The sequence below is a fragment of the Leuciscus leuciscus genome (genome assembly GCF_965113295.1).
Source record: "Leuciscus leuciscus genome assembly, chromosome: 2".
Classification (NCBI taxonomy): Eukaryota; Metazoa; Chordata; class Actinopteri; order Cypriniformes; family Leuciscidae; genus Leuciscus; species Leuciscus leuciscus.
The window spans coordinates 40,492,081-40,511,152 of record NC_138726.1 but is presented as its reverse complement, the minus strand read 5'-3'; the positions used below and the strand labels follow the sequence as shown (position 1 = coordinate 40,511,152).

Here is a 19,072-nt window from a genome sequence, read left to right as displayed (position 1 = left end):
CATAGACAGCATTTTATGTTTTATACCTGAATTTACCCTTATTCTGATTACATTGTATATTACCCCCACCCCCCCTTCCCCTCCCCTCACCTCACCTCACCTCACCTCACCTCACCTCACCACCACCACAACCACACACACTTTTTATTTTTGTCGTTTTTATTTGATTTTTGTATGCATAATTTTATAATGATTAATAGTTACATAATAATAGATGCATGTATGTTTTTAATGGCTTTTGAGCTGCCTACAACATTGTCTAGGTAAGAAGTTCACTAGGTTTGGTATATGCAGCTCTGTGCATATTTTATGACTGTAAACTAAATAAAAAAAGTCTTTATGGAAAAAATATATAGAAATAAGTTATTGGAGACAAATAAGCATATCCTTTTTTTATTTTGGCATTTCATGTTCCTATAAAGACTATGTAAATACTAACAATAACTGGTGCTCCTATGTATGTCTCTGTTTTTTCATTTGTGGTAAACCTACAAACCTGAAGTCCCTTCATTCCTGTATTATCAGATATATTTTGATTCTGGATGAATCATTTTTATCACTAGCTGATTTGTAAACTGTGTTTCAGAGAAAACACCTACTTGATCAGCCAGATTTTAAAAATCCATAATGAAAACATTAAATGTTTGATCCATTTCCACATTAACAAGCTAAATAGTTCTTGCATACTTCATATAAACTACCAAACCCACATTAGAAAAATTCTGATATACTTGCATCTTTGTTCTACATGTGCAAAAAGCACAAAATTTTAAGTATACACCCTTAATATCGTAGTCATAAAATACCTCTCAAAGTCATGTTTGCAGAGCATCTGGAAAACAAAAATCCTCCAACCATGACCAGAAGGATTTTCCAAACCTTGTCAAAGTTTAGAGCCAAAACTCACAGATGAGGTCTTTGAGTTTTGCTGCCTTTTCACAAACAAAAGACAAGTTCACAACAGACACTATGGGCGGATCGCAGGTTGCATCAGACTCAATGCCTCATGTTCTCAGCTCCCATTCTGAGTCAACTGAAGGTATTCATTATACAGCTTCTCCTGAGCCTCGTAAAGCTTGCGAAGCTTTTTGGTCAGTCCCTTACTGAGCTCCTTCCCCTCAGCATCATGTGTTGGGAAACCCTGTATATACAAAGAACAGACATACTATTAGCATTTCTGAATAGATGTAACCAAATTATAAAAAATTCATAAGGACTCATCTATCCCCAATAGACTAATAGTCACCTTGAAATAGATCCAACATACAGCAGTGTGACATAAAAGAGTGTATCTTAAGACAAAAGAAGACTGAATGGTTTGCATTACCGTTTCATCAAAGCTGGAGTACTTGTCAGTCTCTGAACGGAACATTTCATTGGGTTTAACCTTCATTTTTGCCAACTTTGCCATCTATCACAAAAAATATACAAATAAATTAAAAACAATAGAGGACTAACGGGAGCATACTTTCTTAAATATGAAAATATTTAACAATAGACATGAGAGGCTTTTTACATGACGGGTGACTAAATTATGGAGCGTTTCAGGTGGTTTCTGTAATCGCTCTAATCACCTCTTGTTCTTGTTTTTTCCTGGCAGCCTCCTCTTTTTTCTTTTTCTTTTCATCTTCCATCTTGAAACATAAAACAATATAAGTATTATGCAGGACAGTAACATTAACATGTCAAATAAATGAACCAAATTAACAAAATAAGTAATATCATCTTTTAATATAACTTTTAAAAAATGGACAAAAGTGTAAAGCAGCAAAACTGTTTTCAACATCATAATAAGAAGAAATGTTTCTGAACCACCAAATCAGCATATTATAATGATTGCAGAAGGATCACGTGACACTGAAAACGGCTGAAGAATTATCTTTGACACCACAGGAATAAATTAAAGAAATATATATAAAACAGTTACACATCTCTCTCTCTCTCTATATATGTATATACACACACACACACACACACACACACACACACACACACACACACACACACACACACACACACACATATATATATATATATATATATGTGTATATGTATGTATGTTTGTATGTATGTATGTATGTATATATATATATACATACACACACATTTTATTTTAGAAACACTGTTCATTGTTTATCAATGACCATCTCAGGTAGATCATGATGGATCAGCAGAACGTGTCCAAAGCTGTAAGCATGCATTCAAGATTCAAAGGAGTAATTCAAAGAAGGTACAACAATTAACCTGTGCAACTTGAGTCCTTATAATACATTCAGAAGGCCAGCATTTACACTCACAAGCTCGAAAGACCTAAATACATTTTTCATGACCTGGTTTGCATCTGATTCATTTCTTTTGTGATGCTTGAGATGGAAAGAAACTTTTTTTCATTGACAGAAAAAACACACCACCTTACCCTGGTGTTGAGATTAATGATTAATGGCTATTTTTTACTGTAATAAGGTGTACTACAAACAGTACATCACTGGCAGTACTGTATGTAAAATGAGATACAAAATCTACACCACTGAAACAGAAAATATCAAGTAGAGAGATCATAGCACATGGCCATATAGACGGATTCTGTCATTACCTTTTTCTTCTCTTCTCTTTCCTTCAGAAGAGTTTCTTTGTCCACCAGCTTCACCGATGTGGGGAGTCCTTTGAGAAAAAAAAAAAAAAAAAACTTGTAATTTTCCATGACATTCAGAGTTTAAGCTCATCTCTATTTCTTTACTTTACCATCACGATCCTCCAGTCGGACACCCAGCTCAGGTAAAGTGTCATCACGCAATTCGTCACAGAGCTTCAGCAATTCTGTCACTGGAACACAAACAAATTTTACTAATTAATTATCTTTTCTGCATAAAAAGTACAATCTGTATTGTACGCAAATGTCTGCTGGAGGTATAGCTACAACAATAACCATAAAAAAGGGTAATTTTTTTTTATTCAGAAATCATTTATAACAAACCAAATGACTTTGTACTGTAGCAGATATTCACACTAAAATATAAATAAATAAAAAAACAGCAAGAGTTTTACCTTTCTTCTCTCTAGAGATTTTTCTGATGTCTTCCCTGAAATCCGACAGCACGGACAAATAGGGCATGACTGTGCTCTCCAACTGAAACAGAAACCAAAAGATTAAGTAGAGTTTAATGACAGATTAGTCATTATCTTTACAATCCACAAGAAATCATTATTAGATTGAATCTTTAATAACATGTCTTAACAAGTCTAGCTTTGTAACATTAATTAAAAAGAAAACCTTTGATGAATCAAACATGATCTGAGTGGTGTTGCTTACATCAGCATTCTGACCGTTTCCTCCAACAGGGAAGCCAATGGGCTCAGTTCCCTCAATTGCTCCAAATGTCTGTCAAAGCAGAAAACAGCTTTAGCAAGCACTTCACTGTGCATTCACAGTTTCAGTTCTATCCCGACTTCTCAGCTCATGCAGATTTCAAGAAAGGACTAGACATTAAGGTTTAATGTAGCAAATAGGGTAAGGATTACAGAGAATACAGAAACAGTTGTTCCTTTGTTGCATCCAGGTTTCAAGTATGTCAAAAGTCAAGCTGTTTTACAAAAAAAAAAAAATGTTGACATGTTACCTTAAGCATGTTGGTCAAGTACAGGGCAATGCTCTCCAGCAGCATGCGGTTAGGCGGCAGTTTTGCACTCCTTCTGGCAGCCATGTAGGTGTTACTCTGACCGACGAGAGCCCGCATCTCTTCCAGAGCCGAACGAGTGTCTATGTTGTCACACAACGCCTCATGAACTGAGGTTTTCTTCTCATAGAAGCTACGCAAACACACATACACACAAATGACTATAATGATGAGTGATAACACTTTACTTTCAAGACAAAGACAATGTTAAAAAGTAAGGAAAGTATGCATCACCTTTTGTTCAGTTCAATCTCCTCAGCTTCCCATTTTTCAAATTGGCCAGTGATGTCTGTCGGGCTCCTCAGAATATCTTTAACATTTAAGAAGAACTCCTGTGAAAACATAAAATAAGAACTGAATGAACTGTGAGATGAGTTTAAATTACACCATACTGTTCTAATATTTGATACACCGTACCGTTAAATTCTCAAAATGTAATTTATTCTTATTATTATCACAGCTGAAAATGGTTTGGCTGCTTAATATTTTTTGTGGAAACTGATCCATTTTTTTTTTTTTTCAGGATTCAAAAGATTTGCTTGCTAAATTTAATTAAAAAAGTAACCATGTAAAAGTTTTTGTAAGTCACTTTTGATCAATTTATTGTGTCCTTTCTGAACAAAAGTATTAAAAATATATATTTTACCATACTAAAAATGAACAAATCTTACTGAGCCCAAACTTTTGAATAATAGTGCATTTTCTGTGGTAATAAACAACAAGCCACAGATTCTGTTGATAGAGCTTGTGTTTAATCCATCATATTCCTTTCATTCGTTTAAGTGTTTTAAAAATATTTTACCATACTAAGAGTTAACATATTGAGACAATCCACAGTAATAAAAAACCCACCAGGTCCTATTACTTCAAGTGTAGCAAAGAACTTGCATGCATAAATTAATTTTAAGCATAATTCATAAACATCTTTCCTGAGGCAGTTTTGAAGCACTTTATTTATTTAACTAAAAAAATGGCTATTTCAGGACTATTCATAAAACAGTGCTTAGTTTACAAAGTATGTAACATTCCTCTCTGTACAGACACCCTCAGCTTTTTAATTTACTTTGTTTGAATATTTACAGCTTTTACTTCTAATTTGGGACCTCAGAATATCTATTCATCTCCAGTTTTATTTAAGCCAAACTCTGTTGAGGGAATTGCACTCTTATTGCATCACCCTCTAATAAGCCATCTCCATTTTTACTCAAGTACAGCCTATGTTGGCGCAGTGGGGTAGAGGAAAAACATGGTGTGTCTCATTAAGATCCACACCTCAAGTTCGGGTGAGGCTGGTCTAAGAAAATATAGCATGTAGGTCAGTCATAAGTAACCTTCACATACTTCCCATGCTAATAGCTGCCTGTGTGAGTATCAGGCAAATTTGGAGCTCTGCCCATGTTATATTCCTTGGTGACAGAGTAATTGATAGAAAGAAAGAAGCGCAAGACAGAATTAATGCGCCCTGAAGGACACCTGCTATTCTCCGACCTTCTGGGTTCATGAAGGAATCTAGATAAGCCTATTGTGGATTTATGAGGATTCTGTATGCTGATAAGTGGCAAATATTAAATTTGGATAGACTATGAATTTTTGGGTGTGCCTCCCCCACCTTTTCTTCCTTTTTGGTTTCTCACTTACATTTATGAATTTCTCATATTGGATGGCTGACTCCATTGTGTTGTTGGAGTAATCCAACGTGTCTTTCCATGTATGCATCAGAAAGGCCAAACGAAGCTGCCTTGCTAAAAGGAAACAGAGCACAAATGCACAATGTCAAAACTTTGACATCCTATCGTATTTTGCAGATAATTACAGGGAAAAATGTATAAAGGAGAAAAGAAATTACCACACAAACTAGTACCAGTAACTCACATAGTTCTGTGATACATTTCTTGAGATAAGGAAAAAACTCTAAAAAATCTTTTCTCTAATCTTTGCATTCATTAATTTTTGGTTTAATACATCTTTGAAAAAAAAAAAATTAGGCAAATTTTATTTATTTTTTTAATAACCAAGTGATTTTAATAATGTCAAGTGGTGTATCTATCAAGCAGAAATAATTTCCATGAACCTTGAATATATGCGCGTATACTTAATCGTTATTTTCAAAAAAGCTTAAGAACATTTCCAATGTCAAAATTAATATCATTCTTTTGCATACTCTATTTGACCTGAACAAAACATGCCATTTCATTTAAGAGGAAGAAATGTGTGATATATACAAAGAGGCTTGTATAATGACCTTGACACAGTCATGAAGGTCTAAAGGGGTACTTTTATGTTTTTCTTGTCATATGAAATTTTTTTTTTTTATAATAATCTCAAAAATAATTTTAATTTGAAAATTGAAAACATGAGGATTATTGAAATAAAAAAAATATTTCAATCGCATTTTTGAAACCATAAATTCAGACCAAAAAAAATCTTTGACCCATATGCAGATGTCTAAATATATAACACAGTGATTCTAATAAAACTTTAATTGTAACATAATTACCCGTATGTTTGGCCAGGGCATCTTTGATAGTAATGAAGTTCTTCAGAGATTTGGACATCTTGCATCCAGCGATGGTCAGGTGACCCGTGTGCAAGAAATACCGTACCCAGTGATCATTCTCAAAGTAAGCCTATCAAACATATACAACATTAAAACTTGAATCCACACTGTTTGCAACTTTAAAGGTGTGACAAACAGGAATCCAGAACCAGGATCAAGTTCTTTACTATCGGTCTTCAGATTTACTTTTTACTAAAAAAAAATTCTTAACATGGCAGTGCTAAAAAAATTTTTTTTTTAAGTATGCAGCTTTGTCGATGACAGCAAAATATTTAATCACCCCCTTATTATTTCCTCTCTATATGCTCTTGTAAAATACGAAAAAAGAGCAACTGTTAACATTGACTATAATAACATACACATCAAACAGAAATATGTTTTAAAGTCCCACTATGGTGAAAATCAAGCTTTTAATGTTATTTATATGTCTATGTGGTGTTTTTAATATGCTTTAAGACAAACCATGGGCAAATTCATAAGTCAACACCATTGCTGAGTATTTTCTCCTTAAAACTGCAGTGAACCAAATGCGGTTTGAAATCACTGGTGTTTCTGACGTCACAAACTACCTTGTAACCAATCACGTCAACGAGTGGATCTCTGAGCTGGTGTGAGTGAGTGGAGGTGGGGCTAATTTGCATATTAATAGAACCACGCATACTAAATGAGGCAAGGGTTTAGAGTTGCATTCAAGCTTTTTTAAGGCAAAAACGTTTAAATATGTCATTTTGGTGATCAGGTGAGTTTTAAGGGATAAAACTATTGACCACAGGGGGACTTTAATTAAAAGTATGACAAAGACTATTATGGTAATTCCAAAGTGATGTGAATGAAGCATTAATCTTTATGGAATAATTAAATGGATTCTAATAATATCTTTTCAGCAATGGCTACTGGACATATTCTTTATATGAGGACCTTGTAATTTTCTCACCTCAGATTGTGCCAACTCATTGTCATGATGAGGAAAACGCAAGTCAAAACCTCCTCCGTGGATATCCATAGATTCTCCCAGTATGGATCCAGCCATGGCAGAACACTCAATATGCCATCCAGGTCTCCCCTGTAACGACCCCAGCATAATTGTAAATGTTCAGCCCAACTTGAAAACATGGGCGTTGCATTCAAACCTTTGTTGTACCATGTTAAACCTACTAAGCTGCCAAATCGTCATACATTCTGAACTTAATAAAAGTAACACGCATTTTTGCCTGATGTGTACTTACTCACCTTTCCCCAAGGGGAATCCCAAGATGGTTCTCCAGGCTTGGAGGCCTTCCACAGCGCAAAGTCATTCTGTGACCTCTTTTCACTGAGTCTGTCTGCTGAGATACTCAAGTCTCCTGCAAAAGAAAAACAACATTCAAGATCCAGGTGAACACTGAAGCCAACCCTTTTCATGAAAAGAATTCAGAGTACAAGCAACTGCATTAGGTCCTAATGCTCTGTTTTACAATAGATGATTCTGGCTCATTGTATCCACTGCTCAGATTATGATTCGAGCTATAAGTATTATCTGATAACTCTGCCCTTTCAGTGAGCATCAAGGCAGTTGCTTTATAGCAATATTGCATTGCCATTCCACATCAAGTTGCCATGGAAACGATAGACAGCTGAACTGCATACATTTATCGTACTTTTCAAAGACCCATTTGCAAAAGAAAAATAAAGAGTAAATCAGTTTAAATGATGTATTGCAATTTATTCCTGTACCTGGGGTGGTAGTGGCGCAGTGGATAAGACACATGCCTTTGGTGTGAGAGACCCGGGTTCGAATCCACTGTGAGACACCAATGTGTCCCTGAGCAAGACACTTAACCCCTAGTTGCTCCAGAGGCGTGCAACCTCTGACATATATAGCAATTGTAAGTCGCTTTGGATAAAAAGCGTCAGCTAAATGAATAAATGTAAATGTAAAATGTACCTTCTCCCTCTTGAAGAGCTTTCTGATCTCCAACAGCCTCTGGTACCAGTTTGGCATAAGAATGAGCAGGGCAGGCATCAAACTTTGCCGTGTCAAAATATACTGACCCATTTGACTCATATCTTGTGAAAAAAAAAAAAAATTTATTCATAGACATTCTATGAAAGTTTTTTTTTTTTTTTTTTTTAAAGGAGCATATCATGAAATATCAAAATAATCAAACAATCTAGAAAGAAGACATCTCCTGTCTTACCCATAACCATTGTCCACAATCTTTTTGACAAATGCCACAATCTCCGGAACGTACTCACTGACCCGTGTGAGAACATCAGCAGGGAGGACCTGTCAATCAAAAACACCACAGGCTTTTGTCACTGCTACTAGGAATGCACCAATATGAAACTTTTGGCCGATAACGATAACCGATAATTATTTTTATTTAAAAGCCGATAACCGATATATTGGCCAATAAATCTAAATCCAAATTTTTATATAATTTTTGAGAGCCTGATTACAAAAACAAAAGTCTCACCATTAAAAGCCATGTCCTAAGCACACAATTATAATGAGAACATTATAATTTTATGTAGCCTATATGACAGACTTGCGCTGCACGTTGCACTTAACCGTATTTTCTTTTTTGAAGTGATTTCAATCAATTCAAAACATCATGGCGAACAGTGTGCATCTGAAGTGTCTCGGCTGAAGGAAATAATCCATTATTTATCGGCTTTAATATATCAGCCAAATTTTCTTATCAGGCCGATAACATTAAAAATGAACATGTATTGGCCGATACCGACATGTTAGCCGATATATCATGAATCGTGCTAGTTTTAACACATCAGCATGAACATCACAATATATTTTGTCTTGGTTTCCACAAAAATATTAAGCAGCACAACTGTCAGCGTTGATAATAACACAAAATATTTCTTGAGCAGCAAATCAGCATGTGACACTGAAGACTGGAGAAATGATGCTGAAAATTCATCTTTGCATCACAGGAATAAATTACATTTTAAAATATATTAAAACAGAAAATAGTTATTTTAAATTTCAATAATATTACTGTATTTACTCTATTTTTAGCAAATAAATGCAGCCTTGGTGAGCATAAGACACTGCTTTCAAAAACATTAAAAAACTCGGTTACACTTTATTTTTAGGTGACAGTTACATTGTACTTACTGAAATAAGTACTGAATAATATTAATTAACTACATGTACCTACTATAAAGTTACGGTTAAGGTTTGGTTTAGGGTTAGTTACTTGTAATTATGCATAATTTACTGTTATTACTATATTAATTACATGTAGTAACGTGTAACTACGTCACCTTAAAATAAAGTGTTACCAAAAAAATCGTACTGACCCCAAACATTTGAACTATATAAATGCAAGTCATTGTTGGGTCATTAAAGGTATTGAATTTCCCATCAGTACTAGTTCACTCACATTGAGGGCTTCCATGTCTTTATGGTACTCTCCCTCCCAGTACTTTGGCAACAAAGAGAAGATTGAGTTTTCTGTCACTTGGCTCCCAAATTGGTAGTCTAACCATTCTGACAAAAGATCCTTGGCCTCCTCCAATAAGACCTACAAATGAGAACCATTAAAAAAAGAAGAAGAAGAAGAGAAGTCGGTTTAAGACTCACACTACAAATACAAGTTTGATAGATGCGGCACAGAATATCATCAGCCAAATGATATGGAACAAAATGCCTCGGACATGGCCCTGATCAAACTAGGTCACATATGTGTTTTTAAAACGCTGTGCGAATCATCTACCTGTGCGTGATCCTGGAGTGAATGGCCCGCAGCGTTGCTCTGCACTGCCATCTGCAGGGGACCCAGGGCAGTGTCCACAGCTGCATCCAGCCTCTCCAGCATCTGCTTCTTATCTGGGTCAGTAGTCTCAGCAAGCTTGGCTTTAAAAGGCTAAACACAATAAAACCAAATTACATTAAAGCACAGTGATGGAGAACGAGATGAAAGCTATGCAAACATTTGCAGGAAGGCCAGTAACTAACTGTCTAGAGGGTTTGAGGTAGTCATACTTTTATTTTGTCTGCTTTTATTTGAGCTGCTTAAACCTCTTAAGCAAAATCATTTATTTTCATTAGTTAATAGCAGCTCTGCCAGTACTTCAGCAGTACGTATAAATCTTTATTACCTTTTTAATGTTCACTTGGAAGGTTTGTGCCACCATAAGGCAGCGCACACTGATAATAATGACTGATAATGAGTTTAGTGATAACTGGAGACAGATCTGAACTATTAGAAGAAAATTATATTCATAATAGTGTCATTTAGAACACAGGTTTTCAACCTTTTTGACTCGAAGGCCCTCCATTGTTCAACACAATTTAATTTTTTTACAAATATATATTGACTAATATATTTCCTTTGGTATTCCTGCTGTAATTATAACAATGCTGCTTGTTCTCAAACTTTATATTAACAGAAACAAGGAATGTTGATCAATCAAAAATAACTAACCACAATTCATTTTGTGACTATTTATGAAGGCTATATCCTTAACACCAAGCATATCTGCGGACTCTGTTGATTTTCTCCTTGATTCTTTTAACTCAAAAGTTAAAAGTGCAATTGATGATAATGCTCCTGTGAAAGTCAGGAAGAAGAGTGGCAGACAAAAAGCACCTTGGAGAAACTCAACAGCAGTGCAAAATATGAAAAGACAATGCAGAAAAGCAGAGCGCATGTGGCGGAAGACAAAGCTTGTAGTCCATTATAACATCTACAAAGACAGCCTTCATGCTTTCAATATGGAACTAGGCAAAGCTAGACAGACTTTCTTCTCAAATATTATAAACTGCAATTTAAACAACACACGCACTCTTTTTGCTACTGTAGAGAGACTGACAAACCCCCCAAGCCAGATTCCTAGTGAAATGCTCTCAGACAGCAAGTGCAGTGAGTTTGCTTCTTTCTTCTCTGACAAAATCAATAATATCAGAAAGGTGATCAGCACATCCTTGAGTTGCGCTGGGGTCAGACAGATCAGACCACCTGAGAAAGTAGTAACTTCGTCTGATTTCAAAGAAATTGATGGCAACATTTTGGAAGAAACCGTACAACACCTTAAAACATCAACATGCGCTCTTGACACACTTCCCACATCTTTTTTCAAAAGTGTGTTAAACAGTTTAGAAGCAGATCTTCTAGAAGTGGTAAATGCCTCACTTCTCTCTGGGAGTTTTCCAAACTCCCTGAAAACGGCAGTTGTCAAGCCCCTCCTGAAAAAGAGCAATCTGGATAAGACCATATTAAGCAACTATAGACCGATCTCAAATCTTCCTTTCATAGGCAAGATCATTGAAAAAGTTGTCTTCAATCAGCTGAACAAATTCTTATGCTCGAATGGATACTTTGAGAATTTTCAATCTGGTTTCCGACCGCACCACAGCACAGAGACAGCGCTCATAAAGATAATAAACGATATTCGCTTAAATACTGATTCAGGAAAATGATCAGTGCTGGTACTACTCGACCTCAGTGCTGCATTTGACACTGTCGATCATTACATACTTCTTGACAGGCTGGAAAACTGGGTCTGGCTTTCTGGGATAGTCCTAAAATGGTTCAGGTCATACTTAGAAGGGAGAGGTTATTATGTGAGTAAGGAGACCATAAGTCTGAGTGGACATCCATGACATGCGGAGTCCCTCAAGGCTCAATTCTTGCGCCACTCCTGTTCAACCTGTATATGCTCCCAATGAGCCAAATAATGAAAAAGAAGCAAATTGCTTACCACAGCTATGCAGACGACACACAGCTGTACTTAGCCCTATCGCCCAATGATTACAGTCCCATTGACTCCCTGTGCCGATGCACTGATGAAGTCAACAGTTGGATGTGCCAAAACTTTCTTCAGTTAAACAAAGACAAAACTGAAGTCATTACGTTTGGAAACAAAGATGAAGTTCTCAAGGTGAACGCATACCTTCACTCTAGGGGTCAAACAACTAAAAATCAAGTCAGGAATCTCGGTGTGACACTAGAGTCAGACCTTAGTTTCAGTAGTCATGTCAAAGCAATAACTAAATCAGGATACTATCATCTCAAAAATATTGCAAGAATTAGATGCTTTGTTTCCAGACAAGACTTAGAGAAACTTGTGCATGCTTTCATCACCAGCAGGGTGGATTATTGTAATGGACTCCTCACTGGCCTTCCCAAAAAGACCATAAGACAGTTGCAGCTCATACAGAACGCTGCTGCCAGGATTCTGAGCAGAACCAGAAAATATGAACATATCACACCAGTCCTCAGGTCTTTACACTGGCTCCCAGTTAGATTTAGGATTGATTTTAAAGTATTATTACTGGTATATAAATCACTCAATGGCCTAGGACCTCAATACATTGCAGATATGCTCACTGAATATAAACCCAACAGATCACTCAGATCATTAGGAACATATCAGCTAGAAATACCAAGGGTTCCCTCTAAACATGGTGAGTCTGCTTTTAGCTATTATGCCAGCCGTAGCTGGAACCAGCTTCCAGAAGAGATCAGATGTGCTCCTACAGTAGTCACATTCAAATCCAGACTCAAAACACTTCTGTTTAGCTATGCATTTACTGAATGAGCACTGTGCCGCTGTTCGTCCGACTGTTTGTACTGTACTGTATTTTATTTTTCTAAACTGTTTTAATTATTCTTATTTCTTTTTATTATTTTAATTTCTTCTATGTAAAGCACTTTGAATTGCCATTGTGTATGAAATGTGCTATATAAATAAACTTGCCTTGCCTTGCCTAAAGAAGATCCTGATTCGTTGTGTTCTTCAATAAAAAAAAAAACCCATCTTGGTTTATTTGTGATTTTAGCATTTATCAAGTTAGATTAAAAAAATTATAATTTTAAGTCATCGTGTGGCACCCTTGGAAGTTTGCTAAATCCTTCTGGTTAAAAACTGCTAATTTACAGAAAAGAATTCAAATGTAACTGTATTTCTGACTATTTTAAATTCAGCATGAAATGATCATTGTAACCGTCTTCTCTATTGTGACTTCTATATTGAGTGAAACGTATTCTTGAACAAGAAAAAAAAAAAAAGTGTAGGGCAGGACTTGATTTTGTCCCATGGGAACAGACTGGACTGATGAATCGTTGTTGTTGTTTTTACTGTGATCTTTTCATGTGAGTGACAGGTTGCTGTAATAATCAGAGAAGAAATGTCATTGCGAGGGAGAAGGAACATTTGTATTTTTGATTAAACATTACGGAGGCACTTTTTAAAAGATTTATAATAAACCCTAAATATTTCATTAGTAGTATGGTCCATTTTGATATCATGGTGACTTCGGACTTTAGGTTCTCTCAGGGTCTGAAAAAACAAACCTTTTTAAGTTCCACAGAAAAGAAAACTAATAATGGCATTGAACCCCACAAGCCTGAGTAAATAATAACCGTACTTATTTTGTCCAAACTACCCCTTGCGTTCACTTCACTGTATGAGTGATGTAGTTTTTCCCTCACCGTTCGGGCTGCTAACACATCCTGCAGGATCTGAGAGGCACTGGGCTTCTTCTCTATGTACTGCTCCAGCAAGTAGTTCTGTCGGGCTCTTTTGATGATCTGAAACGAAGAAGTCACACCGATGATCGTATATTGAGAAAATTGCATCGCATGTGACACTTAGATTTCTTTTATATGACCAAACGAGTTAAAGAGGTTATAAAGACTCTGCTCTTACTTTGTCATCAATATCTGTGATGTTCATACAGTAGAAGACGTCATATTTGAAATAATTCTTCAGTATTCTCCGGAGTATGTCAAAAGATATGTAGGACCTGAAAGAACAAGGACACTGAATCCTCATGAAATACAGAAAACTGATACTGTACATCAAACATGCAGCAAGGGCCTTGGATGGAAAACTTTCTGTTTTCTCTGTCTTTCACCAAACCATATTCAAACACAAAAGTTCAAAGTGCTTTCTGATTTGGTTTACAGCCTCACATGCACACACTAACAAATCCTTAGCTCAGATTGAATGGCTGAATGTCTGTTTCAGCCTTTTCATTGACTGTTGTTCTGTCTATTGGGCTGTTTTGAACAGCTGGGGGACTCTGAAAACAAAGAAACATCGATGAATGGATGGGGAATATGTCACCTGGCATGGCCCATGTGAGAAGCGTCATACACCGTTGGGCCGCAGCAGTACCACAAAACCCTGTTGCCCTTCTGTGGTACAAACACCTCCTAGAAGACATAAAACAGAACAGGTATGAATGATACTGGCAGTTTATTGTCAGCATCCAATATACACCTCTGACAATAACAACAAAGAACAGAACTGACAAGAATTTGTATCTGTTCAATTTCAACCAGCAAAGATACCAATTTGCCAACCAGCAACTTTACTGATTACTCATTACTTGCAGTGCAAACAACAATGAATTCTGTAGATTTTCATGTACACTACCATTCAAAAGTTTGGGGTAAAATCTTTGTAATGTTTTTGAAACAAGTCTCTTATGCTCACCAAGGCTTCCTGGTGAGATGGTGAAGCTAGATTTTCAGCATCATTTCTCCAATCTTCAGTGTCACAGAAATGATTGATTCTAATATGCTGATTTGGTGTTCAAGAAACATTTCTTACTATTATCAATGTTAAAAAAAAAGTTGTGCTGCTCAATATTTTCAGGATTATTTGATGAACAAAGTTCAACAGAACAGCGTTTATTTAAATCAGAAGTGTTTTGTAACATTGTAAATGTCTTTACTGTCACTTTTGATCACTTTAGTGCATCCTTGCTGAATAAATACATTTCTTAAATAAAAATGTACTATTGACCCCAAACTTTTGAAAAATGTATTGAATGGTAACATTATACTGTAGTAAGGGAAAAGTATAGTATAAAGTTGAAGCCATGTTGTTTTATCTTTCATACCTTGGTCCGTGTGAGGCTGTTGTAAAGACGCAACTTTGAAATATCGGTTCCTTGTGGGGGAGACCACGGTGGCTGCACCCGCTTTCCCTTTGCTGAAAAACAAGAGACACTTTCTTTTAACCAAAATGACTTTGTTTAATACAAAAATTAGTCAGAGCTATAGATTCATTTATAGTAACCAATCCCAAAACTATCCAGCATTTGTGTCGAAACAACAGGTGCACTATGGGAAATAGCTGTTGTTGCACACCAGCTGCAAAAGTATATGATGAGGTTTTCTTCTCATAGAAAACAGAAAACATGTATAGAAAAAGGTGACGCATTCACAAAGTGAAAATGAAACAAACAATGTGCAAACTGAACATTGCACATAGAGAAAAAGCTGTTTAAAACCACAAACACCTCAATGTGGACGAGTCACCACCTCAACTCATTACGGTCCTGTTCAGAACAAACTTATCTCGTTTTGACTACACTCCTTGTCAGTTTCCTGTCAACACCTCAGCTTATGTATACTAACACACCAAAAACCCCTCAGACTCATGCAACACATTCTGCAGATGTCCTCAGCACAGAAACCACTAACTTGAAGTACAAAATGCACAATTCACAATTCAGCTACAACCTACGTTCATGCACCCTGACTATGACAGGGGGAGTTCTGTCTACTCACTGCTGCATTCTGAGGTCTGGTCATTCGTTTGGGGCTTCAGGGCGGCTATGTGTTTGTACCAGCGCAGGGCGTGGACATGCAGCTCAGGTGGAGGCCCACATAGAAGCGCAAAGGCTTCTGCATCCGCCTGCGAAGGCCCGTAGCCAGCCAGGTAACTGCGACTGCTCAAGTACTCATTCAGAGCCTCAACCCTGCGAGCATCCTCACTTATGCGCAGTAAGAAGCCATAATCAAAGGCTGGGAAAACAAAAGGGCATAGACACACATAAACACATAGAGGAGCAGATATTAGAAATGAGCAAGGGGCCCGTAGAGAATGCCTGTGATGACACCTGTAATCCTTTCTAACCTCACTCCTCTGAAACATAAAACTGTAATAATCTGATCACACACTTTTGGACAACAACACTCACAAATATGTCAATTAATTGTATAATTGAGGGTAACTTCAATGACATTGTTTTGAAATTAACTGAAATTAAAATTGTTTTTGTTATTGCTAAAAGTAGTGTAAAACTATAAAAAAATTGAATTCGTTAATTGAAATAAAGCTAAAATAAAAAAATTACGAAAATAGATGAAAAACTTAAATGAAAATGAGAAATGTTGCCTTGGCAACCAACTGAAATTAAATAACTAAGTTAAAGTACTAAAATGACAAAAAAATTACTTAAAAAAAGGATATTTTAAATATTTTTTTTAAATAATATTAAAATCATAATAATAAAAATGACAAAAGCCCATAACTAAATCAATAAAACTTAAACAAAAAATAAATTGTGAAAATATAAGAAATAAAAGCTAACTCCAAATAGTACAAATATAATAATATATAAATAATGCTACAATAACACTGATTAAGGTACTGTTGTGAAAAAAAACAATGCATGACAAAATTCTGCGGAATGAGTGCAACATGGGAAAGAGCAAAAAAAAAAAAAAGGATATAGATTATTATGAATCTTTTCTTTATTAAATTCAAAACACTTATGAAACAGTTGAGGATGAATAAATCTGACTTATTTGTATGTGTGTCTGTGTATGTTCTGAAAAAATGATTCTTATCTGATGAAATCTGATAATGATCTCATTATTTTGTAACAGGCTGCATTTCTTTCACAAAAATACCCACGATCACAGAATAATTAATGCAAACGTCAAGGAACCGGAAGAGGTCAATTCCATTCGATTCCCACCTCTAGTTAAATATGAAATTATTTCACTCCTTATGTGTCATATGTGTTTCACTATTTCGGCTGTCTGATTTCATCTTAACTGTCAAAGCAATATTCAGACACGGCGCTAATAAAACAATATGACAGACAGTGAAACAGCAATAGGAGAGACTCTGAGATGTTGCCACAAATAACATTACATGTTTATGTTAAGAGCAGTAAAATAGTAGAATAAATAGTGGGGAAAATCTTGTAACAGCTGCAGGTTTGAATAGAACCAACATTAAATGAATCACTTTAAACAGGTCTAACAGAACGAGCACGCATTAATGTTCAGTAGCATACATCATGCCTGTTACATCGCAAGAAAAATTAAATAAGTAAATAGAGAAATATTACCTATATCTCCCGTGCTTGCCATTTTCCTGTATCTGATGCAACAATAACGTGTCCGGAAAACACAATGAAACACAGGACATAAACGAAATCAATGCTGGTTTACGGATCTCTAGATTATTTACACGGCTCTCGTTGCGTGATTTATAATATACAGATCAGATGCTCTTGCTCTTCTACGGCGATTATGCGATTACAGCATACTACTTCCGGGCAAATATTAAAGCTTCTTTCGTTTCAAAATAAAAGTCTCATGTCGAAAATAATTACTTTTAAAAATATTTAACAGTATTACTAATTAAAGTAATTTAAAATAATTGCTTACATTAAACAATTAAATACAATTTTAAATATTAAGTGTAAGCATTAATCTAGCCATATTCGATTTAAATGTTTTATTACTGAGGTGAATATAGTATAGGCCTGCCTACACGATCTCAAACATGTTTAAAGACCGTGCAGTTTTCAGTTTATTTACATTTTGTCTTAAGTTATTCGATTAGATTGTTGTCACCTCTCCTTTTCTTTCTTTCTCTTTCTTTTTTTCCTCCCGGAATTTTGTAACACAGACCGCTAGGGGGAATCCAAGTATTAACTCAGGAGGGTGAGTAAATCATGACAGCATTTTCATTTTGGGTGAAATATCCCTTTAAAACGGGAAACATTTTCATAAAATCATAAATAAATTAATAGAATAAGCATTCTCTCTATTTACGTGTAACCTGTCTGGTTACGACATTACTAGCAAATAAATATGATCCTATCTGACCAGATTAATAAAACATTAAAATAAATCACCAGTGTCACATATTATTTATTATTATTATTATTATTATTATTAACAGCAGCAGCTTCTTCACTTAAGTTTGTGAATTTGTATGGCAGAGAATAGGCCTACTTGTTTGTGTGTTTCCCCTTTTTAAAAATGTTTGTTTCCTTATTCTTTGTTTTTGTGCGCAATTAAACTAGCCTACTAAAAAGTTGCTATACACGCGGGATTTCACAGTATTCGTTATAGGTCAAGGACCCTGTCAGACAGCTCTTATCTTTGGTTTGTGACTCCAGACAGACTCCAGATCTTAACCGCGACGCAGACTTCCCACCCCTCACAGAATGTCAATGGAATGTGCCATTGTGAGAGTGACAGCGCACACGTAGTCCACACGCATTTATTTGCGTTGGCCATGTTGAGAGGTCATTATATCCTGCTGTGAAACACGTCATGTGTATACATAAAATGCATATCCAAATAGTCCAAGTGGTTATTCGATTTACAAGGAAATACTTAAATCACACAACACAGCATCACAGTGGTTGATAATTCCAGTTCATTGTGATTCAGCTGTGGCAGATCCTCCTGGATTCACACTTAGATTAGAAGAAAGCCGTCTCTGCGGTACCCGATGCGAATATATAGTCATTACAAGAACTGCAACTTTCTTTCATGTCGTATCTCCAGCTGAAGCCTTTCATGCAGTTGTCAGCATGCAACCGCAAGTGTGACTGTCTGGAATGACGAGGTGCTGACAGGCCTGTGTGACTGTGGTCAAAAGACCATACAACTCATCAAAGTGACGGACAGTAATACATGCAATGGTAACCTGTTATTTACAACATGACTTTCAAAAGATACAAAAGGACATCAGGGCCCTGCAATTAACAGCATGTTAGAAGGTCGTCTTAACAGTATCATGCAATGTAGGCTATCTAAAAGTAGCCTAATAGCTGAATACTAGATTGATG

The 19,072-nt window shown here is 36.0% G+C and overlaps 1 protein-coding gene across 2 annotated transcripts; it reads right to left on the bottom strand.

Annotated features, from left to right (window-relative positions):
• Positions 1–377: 377 nt before the first annotated feature.
• On the bottom strand, positions 378–17,515 carry cars1 (cysteinyl-tRNA synthetase 1). Of its 2 annotated transcripts, XM_082162592.1 has the most exons (23): positions 17,333–17,515; positions 15,759–15,995; positions 15,086–15,177; positions 14,305–14,393; positions 13,885–13,981; positions 13,668–13,766; positions 9,948–10,097; positions 9,615–9,755; positions 8,409–8,497; positions 8,156–8,277; positions 7,462–7,574; positions 7,166–7,294; positions 6,172–6,301; positions 5,313–5,416; positions 3,909–4,006; positions 3,618–3,807; positions 3,311–3,379; positions 3,046–3,127; positions 2,743–2,823; positions 2,594–2,661; positions 1,575–1,634; positions 1,328–1,411; positions 378–1,141 (listed from the first exon to the last, which is right to left on the bottom strand). In XM_082162592.1, exons 1-23 carry the CDS (start codon positions 17,352–17,354, stop codon positions 1,013–1,015), a joined length of 2,475 nt encoding a protein of 824 aa, XP_082018718.1. In that variant the 5' UTR covers positions 17,355–17,515; the 3' UTR covers positions 378–1,012. The 2 variants fall into 2 exon arrangements, with proteins under 2 accessions (XP_082018718.1, XP_082018719.1); XM_082162593.1 differs by lacking the exon at positions 15,759–15,995.
• Between the last annotated feature and the right edge of the window lie 1,557 nt (positions 17,516–19,072).

Bases quoted from the DNA above. Each gene is read 5' to 3' on its own strand.
- cars1 (XM_082162592.1), bottom strand. From the start codon at position 17,354: ATGGCAAGCACGGGAGATATAG. The intron at 14,394-15,085 runs GTATGAAAGATA...TATGTCTTCTAG, and splicing joins ACAGCCTCACACGGACCAAG to GAGGTGTTTGTACCACAGAA. The intron at 1,635-2,593 runs GTAATGACAGAA...TTATGTTTCAAG, and splicing joins AAAGAGAAGAGAAGAAAAAG to ATGGAAGATGAAAAGAAAAA.